The 23,514-nt window shown below is 59.8% G+C and overlaps 1 protein-coding gene across 1 annotated transcript in view; it reads left to right on the forward strand.

Moving 5' to 3' along the window:
• CFAP46 (cilia and flagella associated protein 46) overlaps nt 1-23,514 on the forward strand; it is a 140,898-nt gene that overhangs the window by 11,074 nt on the left and 106,310 nt on the right. Inside the window, exons 8-11 of the mRNA XM_064371842.1 lie at nt 9,056-9,166; nt 13,433-13,532; nt 16,196-16,294; nt 17,964-18,154. Coding sequence (XP_064227912.1) covers nt 9,056-9,166; nt 13,433-13,532; nt 16,196-16,294; nt 17,964-18,154 — 501 coding nt within the window. The remainder of the gene's footprint in view (nt 1-9,055; nt 9,167-13,432; nt 13,533-16,195; nt 16,295-17,963; nt 18,155-23,514) is intronic.

Consider the following 23,514-nt stretch of genomic DNA (forward strand, 5'->3'; position numbering starts at 1 on the left):
GAGGGGAGTGAGGAAGTCACACTGTGTGTGGGCGCTGAGGGAGTGAGGAGGTCACACTGTGTGGTTGCTGAGGCAGTGAGGAGGTCGCACTGTGTGTGGGTGCTGAGGGAGTGAGGAGGTCACACTGTGTGTGGGCGCTGAGGGGAGTGAGGAGGGCACACTGTGTGTGGGCGCTGAGGGAGTGAGGAGGTCACAGTGTGTGTGGGCGCTGAGGGGAGAGAGGAGGTCACACTGTGTGTGGGCGCTGAGGGAGTGAGGAGGTCACACTGTGTGTGGGCGCTGAGGGGAGTGAGGAGGTCGCACTGTGTGTGGCCGCTGAGGGAGTGAGGAGGTCACACTGTGTGTGGGCGCTGAGGGGAGTGAGGAGGTCACACTGTGTGTGGGCGCTGAGGGGAGTGAGGAGGGCACACTGTGTGTGGGCGCTGAGGGAGTGAGGAGGTCACAGTGTGTGTGGGCGCTGAGGGGAGAGAGGAGGTCACACTGTGTGTGGGCGCTGAGGGAGTGAGGAGGTCACACTGTGTGTGGGCGCTGAGGGGAGTGAGGAGGTCGCACTGTGTGTGGCCGCTGAGGGAGTGAGGAGGTCACACTGTGTGTGGGCGCTGAGGGGAGTGAGGAGGTCACACTGTGTGTGGGCGCTGAGGGGAGAGAGGAGGTCACACTGTGTGTGGGTGCTGAGGGGAGAGAGGAGGTCTCACTGTGTGTGGGTGCTGAGGAAGTGAGGAGGTCACACTGTGTGTGGTTGCTGAGGGGAGTGAGGAAGTCACACTGTGTGTGGGCGCTGAGGGAGTGAGGAGGTCACACTGTGTGGTTGCTGAGGAAGTGAGGAGGTCGCACTCTGTGTGGGTGCTGAGGGAGTGAGGAGGTCACACTGTGTGTGGTTGCTGAGGCAGTGAGGAGGTCACACTGTGTGTGGGCGCTGAGGGAGTGAGGAGGTCACACTGTGTGTGGGCGCTGAGGGAGTGAGGAGGTCACACTGTGTGTGGGTGCTGAGGGGAGTGAGGAAGTCACACTGTGTGTGGGCGCTGAGGGGAGTGAGGAGGTCACACTGTGTGGTTGCTGAGGCAGTGAGGAGGTCGCACTGTGTGTGGGTGCTGAGGGAGTGAGGAGGTCACACTGTGTGTGGGCGCTGAGGGGAGTGAGGAGGTCACACTGTGTGGTTGCTGAGGCAGTGAGGAGGTCGCACTGTGTGTGGGTGCTGAGGGAGTGAGGAGGTCACACTGTGTGTGGGCGCTGAGGGGAGTGAGGAGGTCACACTGTGTGGTTGCTGAGGCAGTGAGGAGGTCGCACTCTGTGTGGGTGCTGAGGGAGTGAGGAGGTCACACTGTGTGTGGTTGCTGAGGCAGTGAGGAGGTCACACTGTGTGTGGGCGCTGAGGGAGTGAGGAGGTCACACTGTGTGTGGGCGCTGAGGGAGTGAGGAGGTCACACTGTGTGTGGGTGCTGAGGGGAGTGAGGAAGTCACACTGTGTGTGGGCGCTGAGGGGAGTGAGGAGGTCACACTGTGTGGTTGCTGAGGCAGTGAGGAGGTCGCACTGTGTGTGGGTGCTGAGGGAGTGAGGAGGTCACACTGTGTGTGGGCGCTGAGGGGAGTGAGGAGGTCACACTGTGTGGTTGCTGAGGCAGTGAGGAGGTCGCACTGTGTGTGGGTGCTGAGGGAGTGAGGAGGTCACACTGTGTGTGGTTGCTGAGGCAGTTGGGAGGTCACACTGTGTGTGGGCGCTGAGGGAGTGAGGAGGTCACACTGTGTGTGGGCGCTGAGGGAGTGAGGAGGTCACACTGTGTGGTTGCTGAGGCAGTGAGGAGGTCGCACTGTGTGTGGGTGCTGAGGGAGTGAGGAGGTCACACTGTGTGTGGTTGCTGAGGCAGTGAGGAGGTCACACTGTGTGTGGGCGCTGAGGGAGTGAGGAGGTCACACTGTGTGGGCGCTGAGGGAGTGAGGAGGTCACACTGTGTGTGGGCGCTGAGGGGAGTGAGGAGGTCACACTGTGTGTGGGCGCTGAGGGAGTGAGGAGGTCGCACTGTGTGTGGGCGCTGAGGGAGTGACGAGGTTACACTGTGTGTGGGCGCTGAGGGGAATGAGGAGGTCACACTGTGTGTGGGCGCTGAGGGGAGTGAGGAGGTCACGGCGTGAGTGGGCGCTGAGGGAATGAGGAGGTCACACTGTGTGTGGGCGCTGAGGGAGTCAGGAGGTCACACTGTGTGTGGGTGCTGAGGGGAGTGAGGAGGTCGCACTGTGTGTGGGCGCTGAGGGGAGAGAGGAGGTCACACTGTGTGTGGGCGCTGAGGGAGTCAGGAGGTCACACTGTGTGTGGGCGCTGAGGGAGTGAGGAGGTCACGGCGTGAGTGGGCGATGCGGGAGTGAGGAGGTCACACTGTGTGTGGGCGCTGAGGGAGTGAGGAGGTCACACTGTGTGTGGGTGCTGAGGGGAGTGAGGAGGTCGCACTGTGTGTGGGCGCTGAGGGGAGAGAGGAGGTCACACTGTGTGTGGCCGCTGAGGGAGTGAGGAGGTCACACTGTGTGTGGGTGCTGAGGGGAGTGAGGAGGTCACACTGTGTGTGGGCGCTGAGGGGAGAGAGGAGGTCACACTGTGTGTGGGCGCTGAGGGGAGAGAGGAGGTCACACTGTGTGTGGGCGCTGAGGGGAGTGAGGAGGTCACACTGTGTGTGGGCGCTGAGGGGAGAGAGGAGGTCACACTGTGTGTGGGCGCTGAGGGGAGTGAGGAGGTCACACTGTGTGTGGCCGCTGAGGGAGTCAGGAGGTCACACTGTGTGTGGGTGCTGAGGGGAGTGAGGAGGTCACACTGTGTGTGGGCGCTGAGGGAGTGAGGAGGTCACACTGTGTGTGGGCGCTGAGGGAGTGAGGAGGTCACACTGTGTGTGGGCGCTGAGGGGAGTGAGGAGGTCATGGAGTATGTGGGTGCTGAGGGAATGAGGAGGTCACACTGTGTGTGGGCGCTGAGGGAGTGAGGAGGTCACACTGTGTGTGGGCGCTGAGGGAGTGAGGAGGTCACACTGTGTGTGGGTGCTGAGGGGAGTGAGGAGGTCGCACTGTGTGTGGGTGCTGAGGGGAGTGAGGAGGTCGCACTGTGTGTGGGCGCTGAGGGGAGAGAGGAGGTCGCACTGTGTGTGGCCGCTGAGGGAGTGAGGAGGTCACACTGTGTGTGGGCGCTGAGGGGAGTGAGGAGGTCACACTGTGTGTGGGCGCTGAGGGGAGAGAGGAGGTCGCACTGTGTGTGGGCGCTGAGGGGAGAGAGGAGGTCACACTGTGTGTGGGCGCTGAGGGGAGTGAGGAGGTCACACTGTGTGTGGGCGCTGAGGGGAGTGAGGAGGTCACACTGTGTGTGGGCGCTGAGGGGAGAGAGGAGGTCACACTGTGTGTGGGCGCTGAGGGGAGTGAGGAGGTCACACTGTGTGTGGGCGCTGAGGGGAGTGAGGAGGTCACACTGTGTGTGGCCGCTGAGGGAGTGAGGAGGTCACACTGTGTGTGGGTGCTGAGGGGAGTGAGGAGGTCACACTGTGTGTGGGCGCTGAGGGAGTGAGGAGGTCACACTGTGTGTGGGCGCTGAGGGAGTGAGGAGGTCACACTGTGTGTGGGTGCTGAGGGGAGTGAGGAGGTCGCACTGTGTTTGGGCGCTGAGGGGAGAGAGGAGGTCGCACTGTGTGTGGCCGCTGAGGGAGTGAGGAGGTCACACTGTGTGTGGGCGCTGAGGGGAGTGAGGAGGTCACACTGTGTGTGGGCGCTGAGGGGAGTGAGGAGGTCGCACTGTGTGTGGGCGCTGAGGGGAGAGAGGAGGTCGCACTGTGTGTGGCCGCTGAGGGAGTGAGGAGGTCACACTGTGTGTGGGCGCTGAGGGGAGTGAGGAGGTCGCACTGTGTGTGGGCGCTGAGGGGAGTGAGGAGGTCACACTGTGTGTGGGCGCTGAGGGAGTGAGGAGGTCACACTGTGTGTGGGCGCTGAGGGGAGTGAGGAGGTCGCACTGTGTGTGGGCGCTGAGGGGAGAGAGGAGGTCGCACTGTGTGTGGCCGCTGAGGGAGTGAGGAGGTCACACTGTGTGTGGGTGCTGAGGGGAGAGAGGAGGTCACACTGTGTGTGGGTGCTGAGGGGAGTGAGGAGGTCGCACTGTGTGTGGGCGCTGAGGGGAGTGATGAGGTCTCACTGTGTGTCGGCGCTGAGGGAGTGATGAGGTCTCACTGTGTGTGGGCGCTGAGGGAGTGAGGAGGTCACACTGTGTGTGGGCGCTGAGGGAGTCTGGAGGTCACACTGTGTGTGGCCGCTGAGGGAGTGAGGCGGTCGCACTGTGTGTGGGTGCTGAGGGAGTGATGAGGTCACACTGCGTGTGGTCGCTGAGGTGAGTGATGAGGTCTCACTGTGTGTCGGCGCTGAGGGAGTGATGAGGTCTCACTGTGTGTGGGCGCTGAGGGAGTGTGGAGGTCACACTGTGTGTGGCCGCTGAGGGAGTGTGGAGGTCACACGGTGTGTGGCCGCTGAGGGAGTGAGGAGGTCGCACTGTGTGTGGGCGCTGAGGGAGTGAGGAGGTCACACTGTGTTTGGGCGGTGAGGGGAGTGAGGAGGTCACACTGTGTGTGGGCGCTGAGGGAGTGAGGAGGTCACACTGTGTGTGGGCACTGAGGGGAGTGAGGAGGTCACACTGTGTGTGGGCGGTGAGGGGAGTGAGGAGGTCGCACTGTGTGTGGGCGCTGAGGGAGTGAGGAGGTCACACTGTGTGTGGGCACTGAGGGGAGTGAGGAGGTCACACTGTCTTTGGGCGCTGAGGGGAGTGAGGAGGTCACACTGTCTGTGTGCTCTGAGGGAGTGAGGAGGTCACACTGTGTGTGGGCGCTGAGGGAGTGAGGAGGTCGCACTGTGTGTGAGCGCTGAGGGGAGTGAGGAGGTCACACTGTGTGTGGGCACTGAGGGGAGTGAGGAGGTCACACTGTCTTTGGGCGCTGAGGGGAGTGAGGAGGTCACACTGTGTGTGGGCGCTGAGGGAGTGAGGAGGTCACACTGTGTGTGGGCGCTGAGGGAGTGAGGAGGTCGCACTGTGTGTGAGCGCTGAGGGGAGTGAGGAGGTCACACTGTGTGTGGGCACTGAGGGGAGTGAGGAGGTCACACTGTCTTTGGGCGCTGAGGGGAGTGAGGAGGTCACACTGTCTGTGTGCTCTGAGGGAGTGAGGAGGTCACACTGTGTGTGGGCGCTGAGGGGAGTGAGGAGGTCACACTGTGTGTGGGCACTGAGGGGAGTGAGGAGGTCTCACTGTGTGTGGGCACTGAGGGGAGTGAGGAGGTCACACTGTCTTTGGGCGCTGAGGGGAGTGAGGAGGTCACACTGTGTGTGGGCGCTGAGGGAGTGAGGAGGTCACACTGTGTGTGGGTGCTGAGGGGAGTGAGGAGGTCGCACTGTGTGTGAGCGCTGAGGGGAGTGAGGAGGTCACACTGTGTGTGGGCACTGAGGGGAGTGAGGAGGTCACACTGTGTGTGGGCTCTGAGGGGAGTGAGGAGGTCTCACTGTGTGTGGGCACTGAGGGGAGTGAGGAGGTCACACTGTGTGTGGGCGCTGAGGGGAGTGAGGAGGTCACACTGTGTGTGGGCACTGAGGGGAGTGAGGAGGTCACACTGTGTGTGGGCGCTGAGGGGAGTGAGGAGGTCACACTGTGTGTGGGCTCTGAGGGGAGTGAGGAGGTCACACTGTGTGTGGGCTCTGAGGGGAGTGAGGAGGTCACACTGTCTTTGGGCGCTGAGGGGAGTGAGGAGGTCACACTGTCTGTGTGCTCTGAGGGAGTGAGGAGGTCACACTGTGTGTGGGCGCTGAGGGGAGTGAGGAGGTCACACTGTGTGTGGGCTCTGAGGGGAGTGAGGAGGTCTCACTGTGTGTGGGCACTGAGGGGAGTGAGGAGGTCACACTGTCTTTGGGCGCTGAGGGGAGTGAGGAGGTCACACTGTCTGTGTGCTCTGAGGGGAGTGAGGAGGTCACACTGTGTGTGGGCGCTGAGGGGAGTGAGTAGGTCACACTGTGTGTGGGCTCTGAGGGGAGTGAGGAGGTCACAGTGTGTGTGGGCGCTGAGGGGAGTGAGGAGGTCACACTGTGTGTGGGCGCTGAGGGAGTGAGGAGGTCACACTGTGTGTGGGCGCTGAGGGGAGTGAGGAGGTCACACTGTGTGTGGGCGCTGAGGGGAGTGAGGAGGTCACACTGTGTGTGGGCCCTGAGGGGAGTGAGGAGGTCACACTGTGTGTGGGCCCTGAGGCGAGTGAGGAGGTCACACTGTGTGTGGGCGCTGAGGGAGTGAGGAGGTCACACTGTGTGTGGGCGCTGAGGGGAGTGAGGAGGTCACACTGTGTGTGGGCGCTGAGGGAGTGAGGAGGTCACACTGTGTGTGGGTGCTGAGGGGAGTGAGGAGGTCACACTGTGTGTGGGCGCTGAGGGGAGTGAGGAGGTCACACTGTGTGTGGGCGCTGAGGGGAGTGAGGAGGTCACACTGTGTGTGGGCGCTGAGGGGAGTGAGGAGGTCACACTGTGTGTGGTCGCTGAGGGGAGTGAGGAGGTCACACTGTGTGTGGGTGCTGAGGGGAGCATGGAGGTCACACTGTGTGTGGGCGCTGAGGGAGTGAGGAGGTCACACTGTGTGTGGGCGCTGAGGGGAGTGAGGAGGTCACACTGTGTGTGGGCGCTGAGGGAGTGAGGAGGTCACACTGTGTGTGGGTGCTGAGGGGAGTGAGGAGGTCACACTGTGTGTGGGCGCTGAGGGGAGTGAGGAGGTCACACTGTGTGTGGGCACTGAGGGGAGTGAGGAAGTCACACTGTGTGTGGGTGCTGAGGGGAGTGAGGAGGTCACACTGTGTGTGGGCGCTGAGGGGAGTGAGGAGGTCACACTGTGTGTGGGCACTGAGGGGAGTGAGGAGGTCACACTGTGTGTGGGCGCTGAGGGGAGTGAGGAGGTCTCACTGTGTGTGGGCACTGAGGGGAGTGAGGAGGTCACACTGTGTGTGGGCGCTGAGGGAGTGAGGAGGTCACACTGTGTGTGGGCGCTGAGGGGAGTGAGGAGGTCACACTGTGTGTGTGCTCTGAGGGAGTGAGGAGGTCTCACTGTGTGTGGGCGCTGAGGAAGTGAGGAGGTCTCACTGTGTGTGGGCACTGAGGCGAGTGAGGAGGTCACACTGTGTGTGGGCGCTGAGGGGAGTGAGGAGGTCACACTGTCTGTGTGCTCTGAGGGAGTGAGGAGGTCTCACTGTGTGTGGGCGCTGAGGAAGTGAGGAGGTCTCACTGTGTGTGGGCACTGAGGCGAGTGAGGAGGTCACACTGTGTGTGGGCGCTGAGGGAGTGAGGAGGTCACACTGTGTGTGGGCGCTGAGGGGAGTGAGGAGGTCACACTGTGTGTGGGCGCTGAGGGAGTGAGGAGGTCACACTGTGTGTGGGTGCTGAGGGGAGTGAGGAGGTCACACTGTGTGTGGGCGCTGAGGGGAGTGAGGAGGTCACACTGTGTGTGGGTGCTGAGGGGAGCATGGAGGTCACACTGTGTGTGGGCGCTGAGGGAGTGAGGAGGTCACACTGTGTGTGGGCGCTGAGGGGAGTGAGGAGGTCACACTGTGTGTGGGCGCTGAGGGAGTGAGGAGGTCACACTGTGTGTGGGTGCTGAGGGGAGTGAGGAGGTCACACTGTGTGTGGGCGCTGAGGGGAGTGAGGAGGTCACACTGTGTGTGGGCACTGAGGGGAGTGAGGAAGTCACACTGTGTGTGGGTGCTGAGGGGAGTGAGGAGGTCACACTGTGTGTGGGCGCTGAGGGGAGTGAGGAGGTCACACTGTGTGTGGGCACTGAGGGGAGTGAGGAGGTCACACTGTGTGTGGGCGCTGAGGGGAGTGAGGAGGTCTCACTGTGTGTGGGCACTGAGGGGAGTGAGGAGGTCACACTGTGTGTGGGCGCTGAGGGAGTGAGGAGGTCACACTGTGTGTGGGCGCTGAGGGGAGTGAGGAGGTCACACTGTGTGTGTGCTCTGAGGGAGTGAGGAGGTCTCACTGTGTGTGGGCGCTGAGGAAGTGAGGAGGTCTCACTGTGTGTGGGCACTGAGGCGAGTGAGGAGGTCACACTGTGTGTGGGCGCTGAGGGGAGTGAGGAGGTCACACTGTCTGTGTGCTCTGAGGGAGTGAGGAGGTCTCACTGTGTGTGGGCGCTGAGGAAGTGAGGAGGTCTCACTGTGTGTGGGCACTGAGGCGAGTGAGGATGTCACACTGTGTGTGGGCGCTGAGGGAGTGAGGAGGTCACACTGTGTGTGGGCGCTGAGGGGAGTGAGGAGGTCACACTGTGTGTGGGCGCTGAGGGAGTGAGGAGGTCACACTGTGTGTGGGTGCTGAGGGGAGTGAGGAGGTCACACTGTGTGTGGGCGCTGAGGGGAGTGAGGAGGTCACACTGTGTGTGGGCACTGAGGGGAGTGAGGAAGTCACACTGTGTGTGGGCGCTGAGGGGAGTGAGGAGGTCACACTGTGTGTGGTCGCTGAGGGGAGTGAGGAGGTCACACTGTGTGTGGGTGCTGAGGGGAGCATGGAGGTCACACTGTGTGTGGGCGCTGAGGGGAGTGAGGAGGTCACACTGTGTGTGGGTGCTGAGGGAGTGAGGAGGTCACACTGTGTGGGTGCTGAGGGGAGTGTGGAGGTCACGGCGTGTGTGGGTGCTGAGAGGTGTTAGGAAATCCGATGTGTTTGTTTCTCCTGGACAGTGTCCCTGTGAGAGAGCCATGCTGGCCCAAGTCCCGTCACTGTTGGACAGAGAGGGCTCTTCCTGGAGTGAGGCTCCCATGTGGGTGCTTGCTCTGGCGAGGGATCTGGTCACGTCTCACCCGAGTGTGTTTATTTCCGGCTTTGTCGGGAGGCTGGGCACCCGTGGAAGGAAGGAGGACCAGAGGGGGAAAAGGTTTCTTAGAAATTTGAGGAACAGAAAGCAGGAGGGGTTATTTCAGGCCTCCTGTTCAGGGGGAAGCACAATTTTATGGACGTGGAGTTTCTCTTTGGAGAATTTGAATACATGTGACAAGATCTTTGGTCCATTAGCATCTGAATTCTTTCTAGAAAACAGGAGCAGAATGATTTACCGGAGGACATCAGCGTCATTCTGAGGAAGGCCTATAGGCACCTAGGCCTTTTCAACCCCCACCGCTCTCCTTCCATCAGAGAAGAAAAGTAAGTGTCTATTTTCCCAGTGTCCCGTCTTCATATCCGTGTACAACATTTAGCAAGTACTGAAAAATGTGACGAAATGTAAAAGTGCGCAACTAGAACCCCCTCTGGGAAAGCCAACCATTGTGGAAGTTTTTAGGAAATTCCTCTTTGGATTTTTATGGCCTGAGATTTGTACTGTTTTCTGAGCACTCTCATAGCCTCGTTTTTAACATGGATTTAACATGTAGGCACGTGGACAGTGAGGTTACTGTGGCTCCTCTCGCGGTACTGGTGGCTACGTGGTGTGTTGTGGGTGCGTGGTGTGCTGTGGGTTTGTGGTGTGTTGTGGCCGCGTGGTGTGTTGTGGGTGCGTGGTGTGCTGTGGGTGTGTGGTGTGTTGTGGCCGCGTGGTGTGTTGTGGGTGTGTGGTGTGTTGTGGCCGCGTGGTGTGTTGTGGGTGTGTGGTGTGTTGTGGCCACGTGGTGTGTTGTGGGTGTATGGTGTGTTGTGGGTGTGTGGTGTGTTGTGGCCGCGTGGTGTGTTGTGGGTGTGTGGTGTGTTGTGGCCGCGTTGTGTTGTGGGTGTGTGGTGTGTTGTGGCCGCATGGTGTGTTGTGGGTGTGTGGTGTGTTGTGGCCGCGTGGTGTGTTGTGGGTGTGTGGTGTGTTGTGGCCACGTGGTGTGTTGTGGGTGTGTGGTGTGTTGTGGGTGTGTGGTGTGTTGTAGCCGCATGGTGTGTTGTGGGTGCGTAGTGTGTTGTGGGTGTGTGGTGTGTTGTGGCCGCGTGGTGTGTTGTGGGTGTGTGGTGTGTTGTGGCCGCGTGGTGTGTTGTGGGTGTGTGGTGTGTTGTGGCCGCGTGGTGTGTTGTGGGTGTGTGGTGTGTTGTGGGTGTATGGTGTTTTGTGGTCGCGTGGTGTGTTGTGGCCACGTGGTGTGTTGTGGGTGTGTGGTGTGTTCAGCCTGGTTGGTTTGGATTCTGTGCTTTCCCAAATCCTCCCGGCACTTTGAGATTCAGGATAAGTCCTAGGCTGCAGTCTGGGAAGCAGGAAGCTGAGCCTGAGGCTTTCGGAAGCACTTGGAAAACACTGGCAGGTTGCCTTCGTGGGCTCGGGGTGGGTGGGGGTTTGTCCTTTGCCCCGGAGCGATTTTGTCACCTCCTCAATAGCACTGTGTATATTTTTAAGAGAATGGGGAACAAGTAAAGCCTGTTGGTATGGGAGGCTGAAATTACCTGTTTGCTTTTATGGTGGCCGTGGGAAACTAACAGAGAAGATGTATTAGTTATCTGTGGCTGCGTAACAAATACCCACAAACTTAGCAGCTTGAAACAACACAGGTCCATGACCTCGCTGTGTCTGCGGGATGGGAACCCGGGTGCAGCAGCAGCCACAGTGTTGAGTGGTCTGGGGTCTCTTCTCAAGGCTGGGCTAGGGAAGGGGCCCCCCAAGCTCATGGGGGTATCGGCAGGACTCTTCTTGTGGGTCCAGGCCCTGCCCCTGGCATGACCGCTCACTTCCTCAGTGCCAGCAAGGGGCAGCCAGCTGGCGCGTCAGACGCCAGAGCATTTGTGGTCTCATCAGGGAGGTGGCACTCACCTGACACCGAGGTCTCCGCTGCTAGCTGCAGGCTTCTCGAGGGAGGGACCACAGGACCACGGCTCAGCTGGAAGGGCACGGGGCCAGCCCTCTGGTGGGTCCGTTTTCTGGACGGCTGTGAGTGCACGTGTACACGGGGATGCGTGTGATACGTTGTTCTGGAAGGAGTTTACGTCTTCCGTCAGACCCTCCAAGGTGTAACGGAAGTCCGGCCGAGCTACCACTTCCATGGCTGGGTGCTCCCAGGAGAGGTCTCGGGACCAGTGGAAATAGCCCTGTTGTGAGCTCTGCCCGCAGGTGGGATCCTCGGGCACTGTTATGGATTCTCTCCTCCTGACCTGCACAGCAGGCCTGTGCGCTGGAGCTCGGGTAGGATGCAGAGGCCCGGCCTGCCAGGACCTGAGAAGGTCCAGCCACTGAGCGGGGGGAGGAGGTGAGCAAGGACAGGGGTGCAGATCTGCACCCCACCCCAAAGGCATCCCAGGACTGCAGGGGGGACGGTCACACCTCACTGAGGGCCAGGTTGGGTCACAGCCAGCAGCCACCAATTGTATTCCCGGTAAGACTGTGATTACTCCCGGGGAAAGGGCAGAAGACACATGGATGTGCTCCTGGTGACATTCAGCAATGTCTGGAGATGTGGGCGGCAGCTACAGACGCACTCTTCATCTGGTGGGCCACGGTGGCAAGGCCGCCGGTGGACAGGCTCCTCCTGGCAGAGAGGGGTCCAGGCGGGACACCCTGGCCTAATCTCCACCCCAGGAGCAGGCTCGTGATCCCTGAGCTCCACAGCAGGCCTTCAAGTGCGGCATGAGTGCACCGTGTGTGCTTTGTCGAAGTGGTCTGTGGCACTGTGGGTCCTTTGCATGTTGATATAAATTCTGGCCTCAGCCTGTCCATTTCTACAAAGACCCTGACTGGTTATGCTCCCACGGGCTTGTCGCCTGGTGGGGAGCCCCAGGCTCTGTGTGGGGAGGAGGGAGGCCCAGGCTCTGTGTGGGGAGTGTGGGGAGGCCCAGGCTCTGTGTGGGGAGTGTGGGGAGGCCCAGGCTCTGTGTGGGGAGTGTGGGGAGCCCCAGGCTGTGTGTGGGGAGGAGGGAGCTCCAGGCTCTGTGTGGGGAGGAGGGAGGCCCAGGCTCTGTGTGGGGAGGAGGGAGGCCCAGGCTCTGTGTGGGGAGTGTGGGGAGCCCCAGGCTCTGTGTGGGGAGTGTGGGGAGTGTGGGGAGCCCCAGGCTCTGTGTGGGGAGTGTGGGGAGGCCCAGGCTCTGTGTGGGGAGGAGGGAGGCCCAGGCTCTGTGTGGGGAGGAGAGAGGCCCAGGCTCTGTGTGGGGAGTGTGGGGAGCCCCAGGCTCTGTGTGGGGAGTGTGGGGAGCCCCAGGCTCTGTGTGGGGAGTGTGGGGAGTGTGGGGAGCCCCAGGCTCTGTGTGGGGAGTGTGGGGAGGCCCAGGCTCTGTGTGGGGAGGAGGGAGGCCCAGGCTCTGTGTGGGGAGGAGGGAGGCCCAGGCTCTGTGTGGGGAGTGTGGGGAGGCCCAGGCTCTGTGTGGGGAGTGTGGGGAGCCCCAGGCTCTGTGTGGGGAGGAGGGAGGCCCAGGCTCTGTGTGGGGATGAGGGAGCCCCAGGCTCTGTGTGGGGAGTGTGGGGAGGCCCAGGCTCTGTGTGGGGAGTGTGGGGAGGCCCAGGCTCTGTGTGGGGAGTGTGGGGAGCCCCAGGCTGTGTGTGGGGAGGAGGGAGCTCCAGGCTCTGTGTGGGGAGGAGGGAGGCCCAGGCTCTGTGTGGGGAGTGTGGGAGCTCCAGGCTCTGTGTGGGGAGGAGAGAGCTCCAGGCTCTGTGTGGGGAGTGTGGGGAGCCCCAGGCTCTGTGTGGGGAGGAGGGAGGCCCAGGCTCTGTGTGGGGAGGAGGGAGGCCCAGGCTCTGTGTGGGGAGTGTGGGGAGCCCCAGGCTCTGTGTGGGGGGGAGGGAGCTCCAGGCTCTGTGTGGGGAGGAGGGAGGCCCAGGCTCTGTGTGGGGAGTGTGGGGAGCCCCAGGCTCTGTGTGGGGAGGAGGGAGCTCCAGGCTCTGTGTGGGGAGGAGGGAGCTCCAGGCTCTGTGTGGGGAGTGTGGGGAGCCCCAGGCTCTGTGTGGGGAGTGTGAGGAGGCCCAGGCTCTGTGTGGGGAGTGTGGGGAGGCCCAGGCTCTGGGTGGGGAGGAGGGAGGCCCAGGTTCTGTGTGGGTAGGTGGGAGCCGCAGGCTCTGTGTGGGGAGCAGGGTGACGCAGGCTCTATGGGGGAGTGGGTGTTGGGAGGCCCCTGTCTCTTCCCTGCAAGGCGTATGTCCTCTTGAGCTGCAGATGTGGGTGTGAGCGGCTGTGCAAGGCAGTGGCTGTGATGACGCATGAAGTAGCCCCTGTGCCTGCCCTGGGGTCTGCAGGTAACCTGAAGGCCTGGAGTGAGAGGAACAGAGCATCCAGCAGGGACGCGGTGGCCCCCTGGTGGCCTCCACAGCTGTGCTGGGCCTGGGAGACCACTGGGCTCCAGTGCTGTGGCCTCAAGCCCAGCTGTACCTCATAGCCGGGTTTCTGTTCTAATTCATTACATTGATTTCTTATCCCACCTTTGTTTCCTGCCCCTGGTTGAATGGGGGACGTTGATTCTCCGTGCAGCCGTATTTCCTGTGCCCGGTACTGAGCTGCTGCTGGCCGGTTTGTTTCTTTGCAGAATGCTTCTGCTTTTTGAATTGGCTCGTTTTTCCTTGACCTTGAAGTGCACGGAGATCTCCTCTGACTGCCTGTCAGACCTGAAGAAGATGGAAAGCGCGGTAGGTGGCTTCAGGACGCTGTTGGCGGGGGTGCGGGGGCCGCTCACCGTGCATCCGGACGAAAAGCAAAGGAAAGGAAGAGGAGGCACAGCTGTGGCCCCAGAGCCTCCCTCGGTGCGGCCGGCCACCGCCGTCTTTCTCACGTGCGTTTTGCATGGCTGCGGTTAGGTGGTCTCTGCAATTTTGCACCTGCCCATTTCTCTTTACCTTTACTGTGGCCACTGGCCCACAGCACTGCAGTGGTTTCCAGAGCCCACTCTGCGGGCGGCGTAGCATTTCCTGGTGCCAGTGACCCAGCCCTCCAGCAGTCCCTTCACTGCACGCGCTGCAGCGTGTTACCTGCCGGCGCCGACTGTGAAAGTGCCCGGGTATTCTGAGAGACAGCCACGTCCACGTCACGCTTACGGCCGTGTGGTGTCGTGATTGTATTTTATTCTGTGCCTAACTGATGAAGTGAACATGATCCCAGGGGTTTATGTAGAGAAAAGCCGCGGTAGACGCCGGGTTTCAGCCGCCCCGCCCCGGGTTGGGGATCTTGGAACGTATCCTCTCCGAGAAGGCCGGGCTGCTGTGTCATTTTTTGCTTATGACGTAAAGGGCTGCAGTGAACATGCTGTGCCTAAAACGTTGTTCTGCGTTTAGGGTTTTTCCCTAAGCCGAGTATATCTACACAACATGACTAGGGAATTTTCACTTTAATATTTGAAGAATACATGTCACAGTACCGCCCTCCAGAGAAAGCTTCACGCCAGCAAAAGCGTCTAAGACTGCACACACGTGTACTGCTTCTGGAAGGAACTGTGACGGGGCTCTTTCACAGGGCAGGGCTTTACTTACCAGGGATGGTTTCAGCATCGTGCACCACACTGAGCAAACTCAGTGTCGATTTACACATGGAGCGTGCAGAGGGGGACCCTCGGATGCACAGCCGCGTGCTGGGGCCGCCCTCGTGCTGTCCTCCTTGACTGGCTGCTGTGTGCTTCGCCCCAGGTTACATAAGAGTAAATGCAAACAAAGCCACCGGCAGTGCAGGAGACACCCCGTGGCTCAGCACGGGGAAGGGTGCGGGGAGCCGGCCAGTCACACCGAGGGCTGCGCTGACCTGGAGATGGTTTTGGAAAAGGAAGTGACTTCCTGTGTCCTTGACAAGCAGGCAGCCCTTGGAGGGACCGCCCAGGTGGCGGAGGGCAGGGTGCAGGCAGGAAGCGTGGTCAAGGCTGGAAACAGCAGGCCACGTAGCACAGAGGATGGGAGCAGCGTGGGAGGTGCTCCTGTATTTGACGCCCTTTACCAGGTTCTGTGGACCCCATTTCCGTCGGCTTTCCACGGCACGGTGGCCCCAACTTAGAATGACTGTGGGACACCTGGGTCCAGCCGTACTGCCTCCTTCCTTCAGCTCCCTGAGCCTCAGGGTTTGTCCCTGCAAAATGGCAACGTAACAGGACCCATCTCCAAGGGCCACTGTGGAACAGAAAGCGATGTTTTGTGCATCCCAGGTTGAGGCTCCCGGGCAGGTGCCTGCTGCCGTGGGGTTGCTGGTAGAGAGACTCCCGTGGCCCAGCTCTGCCCCCACCGCCTGTGGCCCCTGCAGAGCATGGCCCCACGTTGAGGACACTCTCCTGGCCCTTTGCCCGGTCAGCCTCTGCCCGTCCATCCCTCAGGCCCCAGCCCTCCTCTTACCTCCTGGCGAACCGCTGGTTGAAAGCCACGTCCATTGGAGGCTCATTATCCCTGCCAGCCTCCCATTAGGCATTCAGGATCTCATGACATTGATTTTGTAAAAGCTCACTAATGTTAAGGATGTGAATGGTTTTTAATTTTGAAGCCCTGATGCATTTTTAAAGAACAGCCACTGTCACATGTTTCACAATTGCCTGAGCAAATGGTGGAAACGCAGATGCCCTGACCTGCGGGACCGCGTGAAGAGCTTTCAGATCCATGATATCCATGACCGCGTGGGAAGTATGGAGCTCTCTTTCCGACCTCCGTGAAGCCAGGCACAGCTTCCTCAGCAGCATGGGGGTTGGCAGCCGGCGGACAGGCCGGGGCACACAGCCCAGGATGGCGGCCTCCTGTGCTCTCCATGCTGGCTGGCGCCGAGCCCCAGACGTGCAGGACCCTGCTGCAGCCATCCCCAGCGCTGTGGGTGCGGCTCAGTCCTCGCGGACGTCTGATGCCGAGGACCTGCTCCTCGGGACGGAGGCGTCTGTGCTGTGAAGATGCTGCTCCGTCAGCACCCGAGCTCACAGACCACAAGACCTGCACCCCTCCAGCCAGAGTGGGTGTGGGGCCTCAGTAGCCTTACGGAAGCTCCCAGCAGGTCCATTCTTCAGGCTTCAGCGCAGCCCGGGGCCACCAAGCAGCCTGGCCGAGGCCTGGGTACCAGGTGTTGGGGGCCGGGACAAGGCCCCTGAAAAGGGAAAATTGGGGCCCTCCCTGTCACTCTCGGCGGGTGGGGCCTGCGGACAGGCGAGGAGTCGGCGTCGCTGAAAACACGTGGCCTCCTCGCTTCCACCTGTGCGCCGCGGGCGCCTTCGTGTCGTCCCTTCATTCTGTTACACTTCTACCTGGTTGTATTTTAAATGGCCCTTGAAGTTAATGAACGTGCATGGCTGCTTCCCTTCCAAATCACTTATGTTTTCAAAAACCGTTTGTATCTGCAGGATCCTGGGAAGCTGATTGAAATTGAGTGTCTGGAGTGTGAATCAGAAGCTTTAAGACTTGAGAGTAAAATGAAAGTGTACCTCCGAGCAGCCGTTGAGGTGGGTCCTCACGCAGGAGCCACACGCCTGGCATGGTTTTGCAGATTCCTGGAACTTGGTGCCAGTTGAGTTTGTGCCAGGTTTGAGGGTGCCGGGGACATGGCCTGGACCCCACTCCTGGACCCACCCTGGCTCCCGTGACAGCCGGTGTGAGTCCACCCTCCAGGGCCGCACTTCCTTTCCCGCACACGGGGCCCACAGGCCTCCCTGGTGGGTTGGGGTCGTGCAGGTGGGATGTGACTCCCTGCAGCCCTCCTCCTGCCGCCCCTGCAGAGCTGCCCCCTCCCCTTTCTGTGGTGACGCCAGCCTGGGAGGACGGGGTCGCATCCCCACAAGGGCTTCTGCCAGCCTCACTTGAGTCTGGGAAAGTGTCCTAATGGTGAGGGGACAAAAGTCACTGCTGGCCCTGGCGTCAGCTGCCAATTACAGGCACGTGAGCCTGACCCACCTCCGTGCTGCTGTCCGAGATGATAGGCTCTGGAACAGCAGCCACTGCCAGGAAAGGAACTAGGAATTATTTCAGACTCTTCCTCAGGAAGAATTTCCCTGTTAAAAGATGAGCAAAAACCTGACAGAATGGTGGCACACAGCCCTGATGTGCTGCCACGGCGAGCACCACGGGGGTCGGCCCAGGAGCCCTCGGGCCCTGTCAGCTGGGCCGTGCGAGGGGGCACAGAGCAGCTGGGGGTCTGACGGTCAGTGCTGGAGGTGCCATGGCGGGGGATGAACAGGGTGGCCGGGAGGCCTTCCCCACCCCCAGAGCTTACGTACCCATCCTCAGCCTGCGCTGCCTAGCCCGTGTGTCTCGGCCCGGTGGGTGCCGACCCTCCTGTGGACTTGCTCCTTGGGTCCCTCTGCAGGGCCGAGCATCGTGAGGGAGGTTTTAGACTGCTGCTGTGCGCCGGTGCCATGCGTGTGGCAGGCACTTAACGAGTGTTCGTTTAAGGAATGATTTCCAGATGTCACTTTGGCTGCTGCACCTCGTCTGAAGGCGCGCGGGGGCCGCCGTGGCTGCGGCGCTGTGGGCTGCACGGCTCCTCCCCCACCTCACCTGCTGAGGGTCTCAGAGGACCGGCCCTGGCGTGCGAGGCTTTGGGACCCAGCAGCCAAGTGGCGGGATGGGGTTGTGAGTTGCAGGCTCCACCCCAGCCCGGGGCAGCGTGAGGGCGAGGCCCCCCTGGCAGCCACAGGCTTTGGAGACGTGGCCAAGTGAGCACAGGACAGACAGGCGGCCCAGCAGGGCTTGCAGGAGGCGGGAGCGTGAGTGAGGAGGCTGGTTCCACTGTCCTGAAATCCCGACCTGAGCGTTTGTGCCGGGAAACGCACGCATAGCACAGACCACTGCTGTGAGGGTGGGAAGCTTAGCGGGCAGAGGCCCCGAGAAAGGCGAGGTTAGGAAGGGAGCAGTCCCCGCTGACTCCACACGAGGGCGGTGGACGCAGCCGCGATGTGCAGGCACCACCGAGCCTCCTGTGTGTAATACCTCGTGAGATGCCCACGTCCTCCTCGAAGGGGTCGCTCTGGCCGTTTTCACAGACAGACTCGAGCACGGCCCCACGCAGGGTGATGGATTCAGGGCCTGAGTTCTCAGCCGGCCCTGGCTGATGCACCGCCCCAGCCCCGCAGCTCGAGGCACCAACGTCCGCAGTCGCCCATGTCCTCTTCGCAGACCCAGCTGGATATCGTACAGAGACTGGACGTCGCGCTGCAGCGAGCCGTCCGCCTGGGCGACCCCCGGGTCATCCATGTGGTGTGCGCCACGCAGTGGAACACCTGCCTGCCCCTGCTGCAGCACAACCTGCGACACCGCCTGAGGAAGCCGCTGGCCAGCGTCGCGGAGGTGCTGGAGAAGGTGGACAGGTGGGGGCGCCTGCGCTGTCATCTGCAGAGGGTGGCCTGTGGGAGGAGACGGGGGAGGAGGAGGAGAAGGTGGTCCAAGCTCCCTTACCATGACGGTGCCACAAGCGGCAAACTCCCCCGTACTCAATAAGGGCCACCCCCTGTTCCTGCTCACGGCCAGGCATGCCGAGTGCTCCGTGGTGCATTGGTGGGACCAGAGGAACAAGCAGGCTCAGCCCTCCGTGACGGTGTCTGTGCGGCTGAAGCCTCCATGGAAGGGGGCCTGTCTTGGCCCCAGAGGCCAGGAGTGGGGGCTGGTTGTGGCTCCGTGGGACTTGGGCCATCCTGGGTGAGATGGGAGTGCTCAGAGGGCCCACCGTATGGGAGGAGCGTGGTGTGGCCTCAGGAGTGACAGGAACACAGGCCAGCGTGGCGGCAGGTGGCAGCCATCAGGGTGGGCCATGGCGGGCAGGAGGCAGGTACTGAGGGTGGGAGTCAAGGGCGGCCGGAAAGACACGGTCCTAGGTGAGACATTCCTGGCTGAGAGGCCTGGGATGTCCCATGAGCGGGGAACAGGCAGAGAGGAAGGAGAGGAGGAAGGGCAAGGTCACCGAGGGGACATGGGTTCCCGGCCAGGGAGGTGGAGGAGCTGCTGGGCGGGGGCTGGCGCAGGAGGAGAGCAGGGATGGGGGGAGCAGAGGAGAGAGAGTGTGTAGAGGGAGGGGTTGCCCAGGAGAGTGGGGGTGTCCGCTGTGGGAAGAGGCCATGGGTGCATCCACGGCCACCTTCAACAGCTCTGACGAATCAGGGGCTGGGCTTGGTCGTCCCAAGGAGGAGAGGGAGGCGTGGCCAGTCCCGGTGGAGATGGGATGACCTGGGCTTTCCTGCTGGGCACCTGTGGATCCCGTTCTGCACCAAGACTCACATCTCTCCTCCCACTGGGAGAGTGTTACAATCTAAAGTCGTGTTTCTTCCTGCCCGTCCTCTTCAGTTTCCCCTCTGGAATTCCACTCGCGTGTGGGGCCCACTGCTGTGCGTCCTTCACCCTCACTCACGCGGCTTCCTCCCTCTCCTGGACCCTCTCTTTCTCTGCCTCTCCCTCCCTCCTTGTCTTCCTCTGTCTCCATCTCCCCCTCAATCGATGTCTCTTCCAAGGGCATTCCCAGGAAACCTGGAAGACTAGCGCCTGCCGTGATGGGAGGTGGGGGTAGGGCACGCCTCACTCTCCTCTCCTGCCTTCGGGATTCTCCTGAGACGGATGAGCCGAGTCCTTAGCAACGAGACACAGGTTCCAGCCTGACTCTGTGGCACCCCGTGGCACGTAGCTGGCCCTGAAAGAAATAACAAGAATTTTACCCCAAGATACGTTCCTTTGACATAGTTTGGAGTGGCCCAGCCAAGCCACCTCTCGTGGGGAAATCAGCGTCTGTAGAGCATCCCCTTCCCTCCCAGGCCTTCGAATCCACCTGTGACGTGGAAGCACCCCCAGCCCCTGCAAGTTTTCCTGCCTTTCCCGACCCAACCAGTGGACATGTCACAGGCAGCGATTGATGTCCCCTGCCTCCCTGGAGCTGTGCCGACTGCCTTGGACACATGTTCTCAGGACCTCCTGAGGCTGTGTCACGGCCGGGGTGCTCACTTGGCTCGGAAGACGTGACTTCAGGGAGACAGTTTACAGACTGGGGGCTTCCATTGCCCTCTTTCCCTTTCTCCCTCTGAATGGAGCCGCCAGGACGCTCTTGCCAGGTCCCAGCAGGTTTCCCCCGCTGTGCTTTCACCTCACAGATTCTCTTTCTTACACTGTTTAGCGACTGTTTCTCATTTCCAAAGCACCCTGTTAGCTTATGTGTATATTTGCCTGATTTTAAAAAATAACTTCTACTAGTGAAATGGCTATGCAGTCTGGGGTATGTACAGACCCTGGGGTTTGTTGTCTCGTGCTGAGAAAGAATTCAGGACACAGACACCTGTGGGTGGGTTAAGGAGAGAGGAGAGCAGCTCCTTGAGAGATAGGGAGAGAAAGAACCAGACATCTGAAAACGGGGGGAGGCGACAGACCCGCCCCCAGATTTTCTAGGCAGCTGGAGGAGGCGGTGTCTGACTTACGTAGGGCTCACGGATTGGTTCGATCAGGTATAACGTTGACATTGCGGCAGGGAAGGCCGGTCCTCCCACCCTAATCTTACGCAAATGTGCTTTCCGGCTGATCTGTGCCTTGTCCGCTCCTCACTGTGAGAGAAGGGAAGACGGAGCCGCTGTCTCAAACGTGATTGGCAGCTGCCAGCATCTGTGTCACAGCGCGATCTCACAGGCTGCTGTTTGTTAGAAAGGAAATGACTTGGAGCTGCTTTTCATTAAAGAGAAGAGCCTTACCGACGACTCCCATGCCCTTTCTAGCTGCAGAAGTAATTTCTTCTTAACTTCTATGTCACTAGTATCATTGCAATAAAGAGTGCACGTTAAACATTCAGATTGACAGACACACCCACCTCTTCAACACGAGGCCCTTCCAGCACCCTGAGAAGCTCCCAGGCCCCGCAGTGAAGCCCCCGCCGCCCGGCAGGCACTGGTCTGCTTGGTGATCCTGCAGCTGCCGGTTCCCATTCGGAGCCTGGTGTTCCCGGGAGGGCGCCGCGCACTTGCTTGGAGGCTGGGTCCGTTCGGGGGCTGAGGCCTGTGAGATCCGCCTGTGTTGCCTGTATCAGGAGCTCATTCCTTTTCTCACTGAGTAGTGGTCCACGGGGTGGATATTCAGCAATTCCCTCGTTCACCCATCGGCGGGTGTTGACTGGGATTAGCTGTAAGGGGCAGCTGTAGGTGCGCACTGCCGCGGAGGCAGGCATGGCCCACGTGCCGCCGTCCCGGGACGCTCATCCCACTGTCCCAGCAGCTCTGCAGGATCCCGGCTGCTCCACGTCCTCACAGACACTTAGTGCTGGCAGCCGTTTTAAGTTTGGCCGCGCTCATTGGCCCGCTGGCCTTTCAAGGTAGATTTTTTAAATGGTCCTCATGACTTGTGATGAGCGTCTTTTATGAGGTTATCAGCCATCTCCTGTATTTTATGAAGTGTCTTTTCAACATTTTTAATCGTTTAAGAGCTGTGTCATTTGTCTTCCTGTTCCTGAGCTACCGGAGTTCTTCATGTATGCCTGACACAGATGTTTGTCCGACGTGTGTGTTATGAATATTTTCCCCCCAGCTACAGTTTGCTTTCTCTCTTTCTGAACGATGTCTTTCAAAGGCCAAGAGGTCTCCTGGCAAATGGGGCCACGTTTGCAAATTCCTCAGTAACAGGGTTATCGAATTTTGTGTCCTGCCCGAGAATTACTCACCTTTCGTAAAAGCTACAGATTTCTGTTTTCCTGTGCATAGCAATTCTTACACCGGCTTCAGGACCCTTTTACACTCTTAACAGTTATTGGCAGCCAGGCGCAGTGGCTCATGCCTACAATCCTAACTCTGGGAGGCTGAGGCAGGCGGCTCGACTCACTTGAGCCCAGGAGTTGGAGAGCACCCTGGACAGCAAAGCGAGGTCCCGCTGCTGTCATTTAAAAGTAAGAAAAATATGGAGGACCCTGAAGAGCTTTGACTTGATAGATTACATTTATTGATATTTATTGTATTAGACATCAAAGTAGAGAAAATATCAGACAAGAACACGCAAGCGCACGTTTCTGTAGCATCGTAGCCATGACGTGGTGTGCCGTGAAGCCTCTGGAACATTCTTTTACATGTATTTGTGAGAAATTGGGAGTGGACGTACAAAACAATGTCTTAGGACTGTTATGAAAATAGTTTAACCTTGTGGACCCACTGAAAGGGTCTTAGAGAGCCCCAGAGTCCCGGACACACTTTGAGGGCCGCTTTTCTGGAGGGTTTCTAGTATTGTTTTTGCGTTCACTTCAGCGTCCACGGAGAGTGAAGTTTGGTGTGTGGTGCCGGTGGCAGGCAGAGGGCGAGCCTCACTCTTCTCCATCCGGATCTTCCCTTTGTTTCAGAACCATTTGTCAGAAGTACGTCCTTTCCCAGAATCGCGTTGGCAGCTCTGTTGAGCGTCAGCTGCGCCGAGGTCTGTTTCTGGAGTCTCTGACACGCTCTGTGCGTCGGTGTGTCTGAGGTGAGCTTGCACCACGCTCCCCAATCCCCGTAGGTCTGTCGTGATTTTTGACGTGAGCAGTGCAAGCCTTCCGGCGTTCTCTTTGAAGGCTGTCCTGGTTATCCTCGGGCCTGTGTATTTCCATGAAACTTTTAGGAAGCGGCTCGCCCATTGCTAGTGGGGCGGGTGGGGAGGTAACCGTGTAATGGGAATTACACAGAATCTGCAAATGAGCTTCGGGAGAAACAGCAGCGCGACGGTACCGAGTCTTCCCGCCCCGGCGCCGACCCCGCTCTGCACTGGCGCGGGTCCGTGATTTCTCTCAGCGGCATCCTGTGGTTTTAGCAGAGGCCGTGCCTGTGTTCCATCAAACTCACTCCCAGGTGTTGTGTGGCTCTTGATGCAATCATCTACAGGATTGTTTTTCTACACTTAAGTTTCTCATTGTTTGTTATATGTAGAAATACAGTTGATATTTATATGTTGGCCTTATATTCTGTGAGGCCAAATCCGCTTATGAAAGACACCGTGAGGGCTTTCAGGGCACACATCCACGCCACCTGCCCGATGTCTCTTTTTCTTGCCTCTGGCGTTGCCTGGGACCTGCCAGAGGGGCTTGGAAGCTGCTGCAGCTGAGCGTTGCCCTCCCCCGCCCTGCTCCTCAGCCAGTGGGGAGGACCCGGCCCGGCCTCCTCATCTAGGGCGTGTGCCGCGCCCGTGTCACTGGCTCCCGTTAGAGCAGGAGGACGTCCCTGCTTTTCTAGCATTTCGACGTTTTTTTTTAACTCATGAACGGGGACTAAATGTTGTCAAGTGTTTCTGTGTGTCTGTTACAACAGTCAGGTGCCTTCCTGTCTGTCTGTCACGACGGTCACGTGTCCTCCTGTGTGTGTTACAACGGTCACATCTTCCTGTGTGACTGTTAGGATGGTCACGTGTCTTCCTATGTATTGGTTACAATGGTCACTTGTCTTCCTGTGTGTGTTATGACGGTCACGTGCCCTCCTGCATGTCTGTTACAGAGGTCACGTGCTCTCCTGTGTGTCCGTTATGGCAGTCACGCGCCCTCCTGTGTGTGTTACCATGGTCACGTGCCCTCCTCCATGTCTGTTACGGTGGTCACATGACCTCCTGTTTGTGTTACCATGGTCATCTGCGTTCCTGTGTGTCTGTTACAGTGATCATGTGCCCTCCTGTGTGCGTTACCACGGTCACGTGCCCTCCTGTGTGTCTGTTACGGCGGTCACATGCTCTCCTGTGTGCGTTACCACGGTCACGTGCCCTC

Source organism: Aotus nancymaae, unplaced genomic scaffold (genome assembly GCF_030222135.1).
Source record: "Aotus nancymaae isolate 86718 unplaced genomic scaffold, 86718_ANA_hifiasm-v0.15.2.pri h1tg000193l, whole genome shotgun sequence".
Classification (NCBI taxonomy): Eukaryota; Metazoa; Chordata; class Mammalia; order Primates; family Aotidae; genus Aotus; species Aotus nancymaae.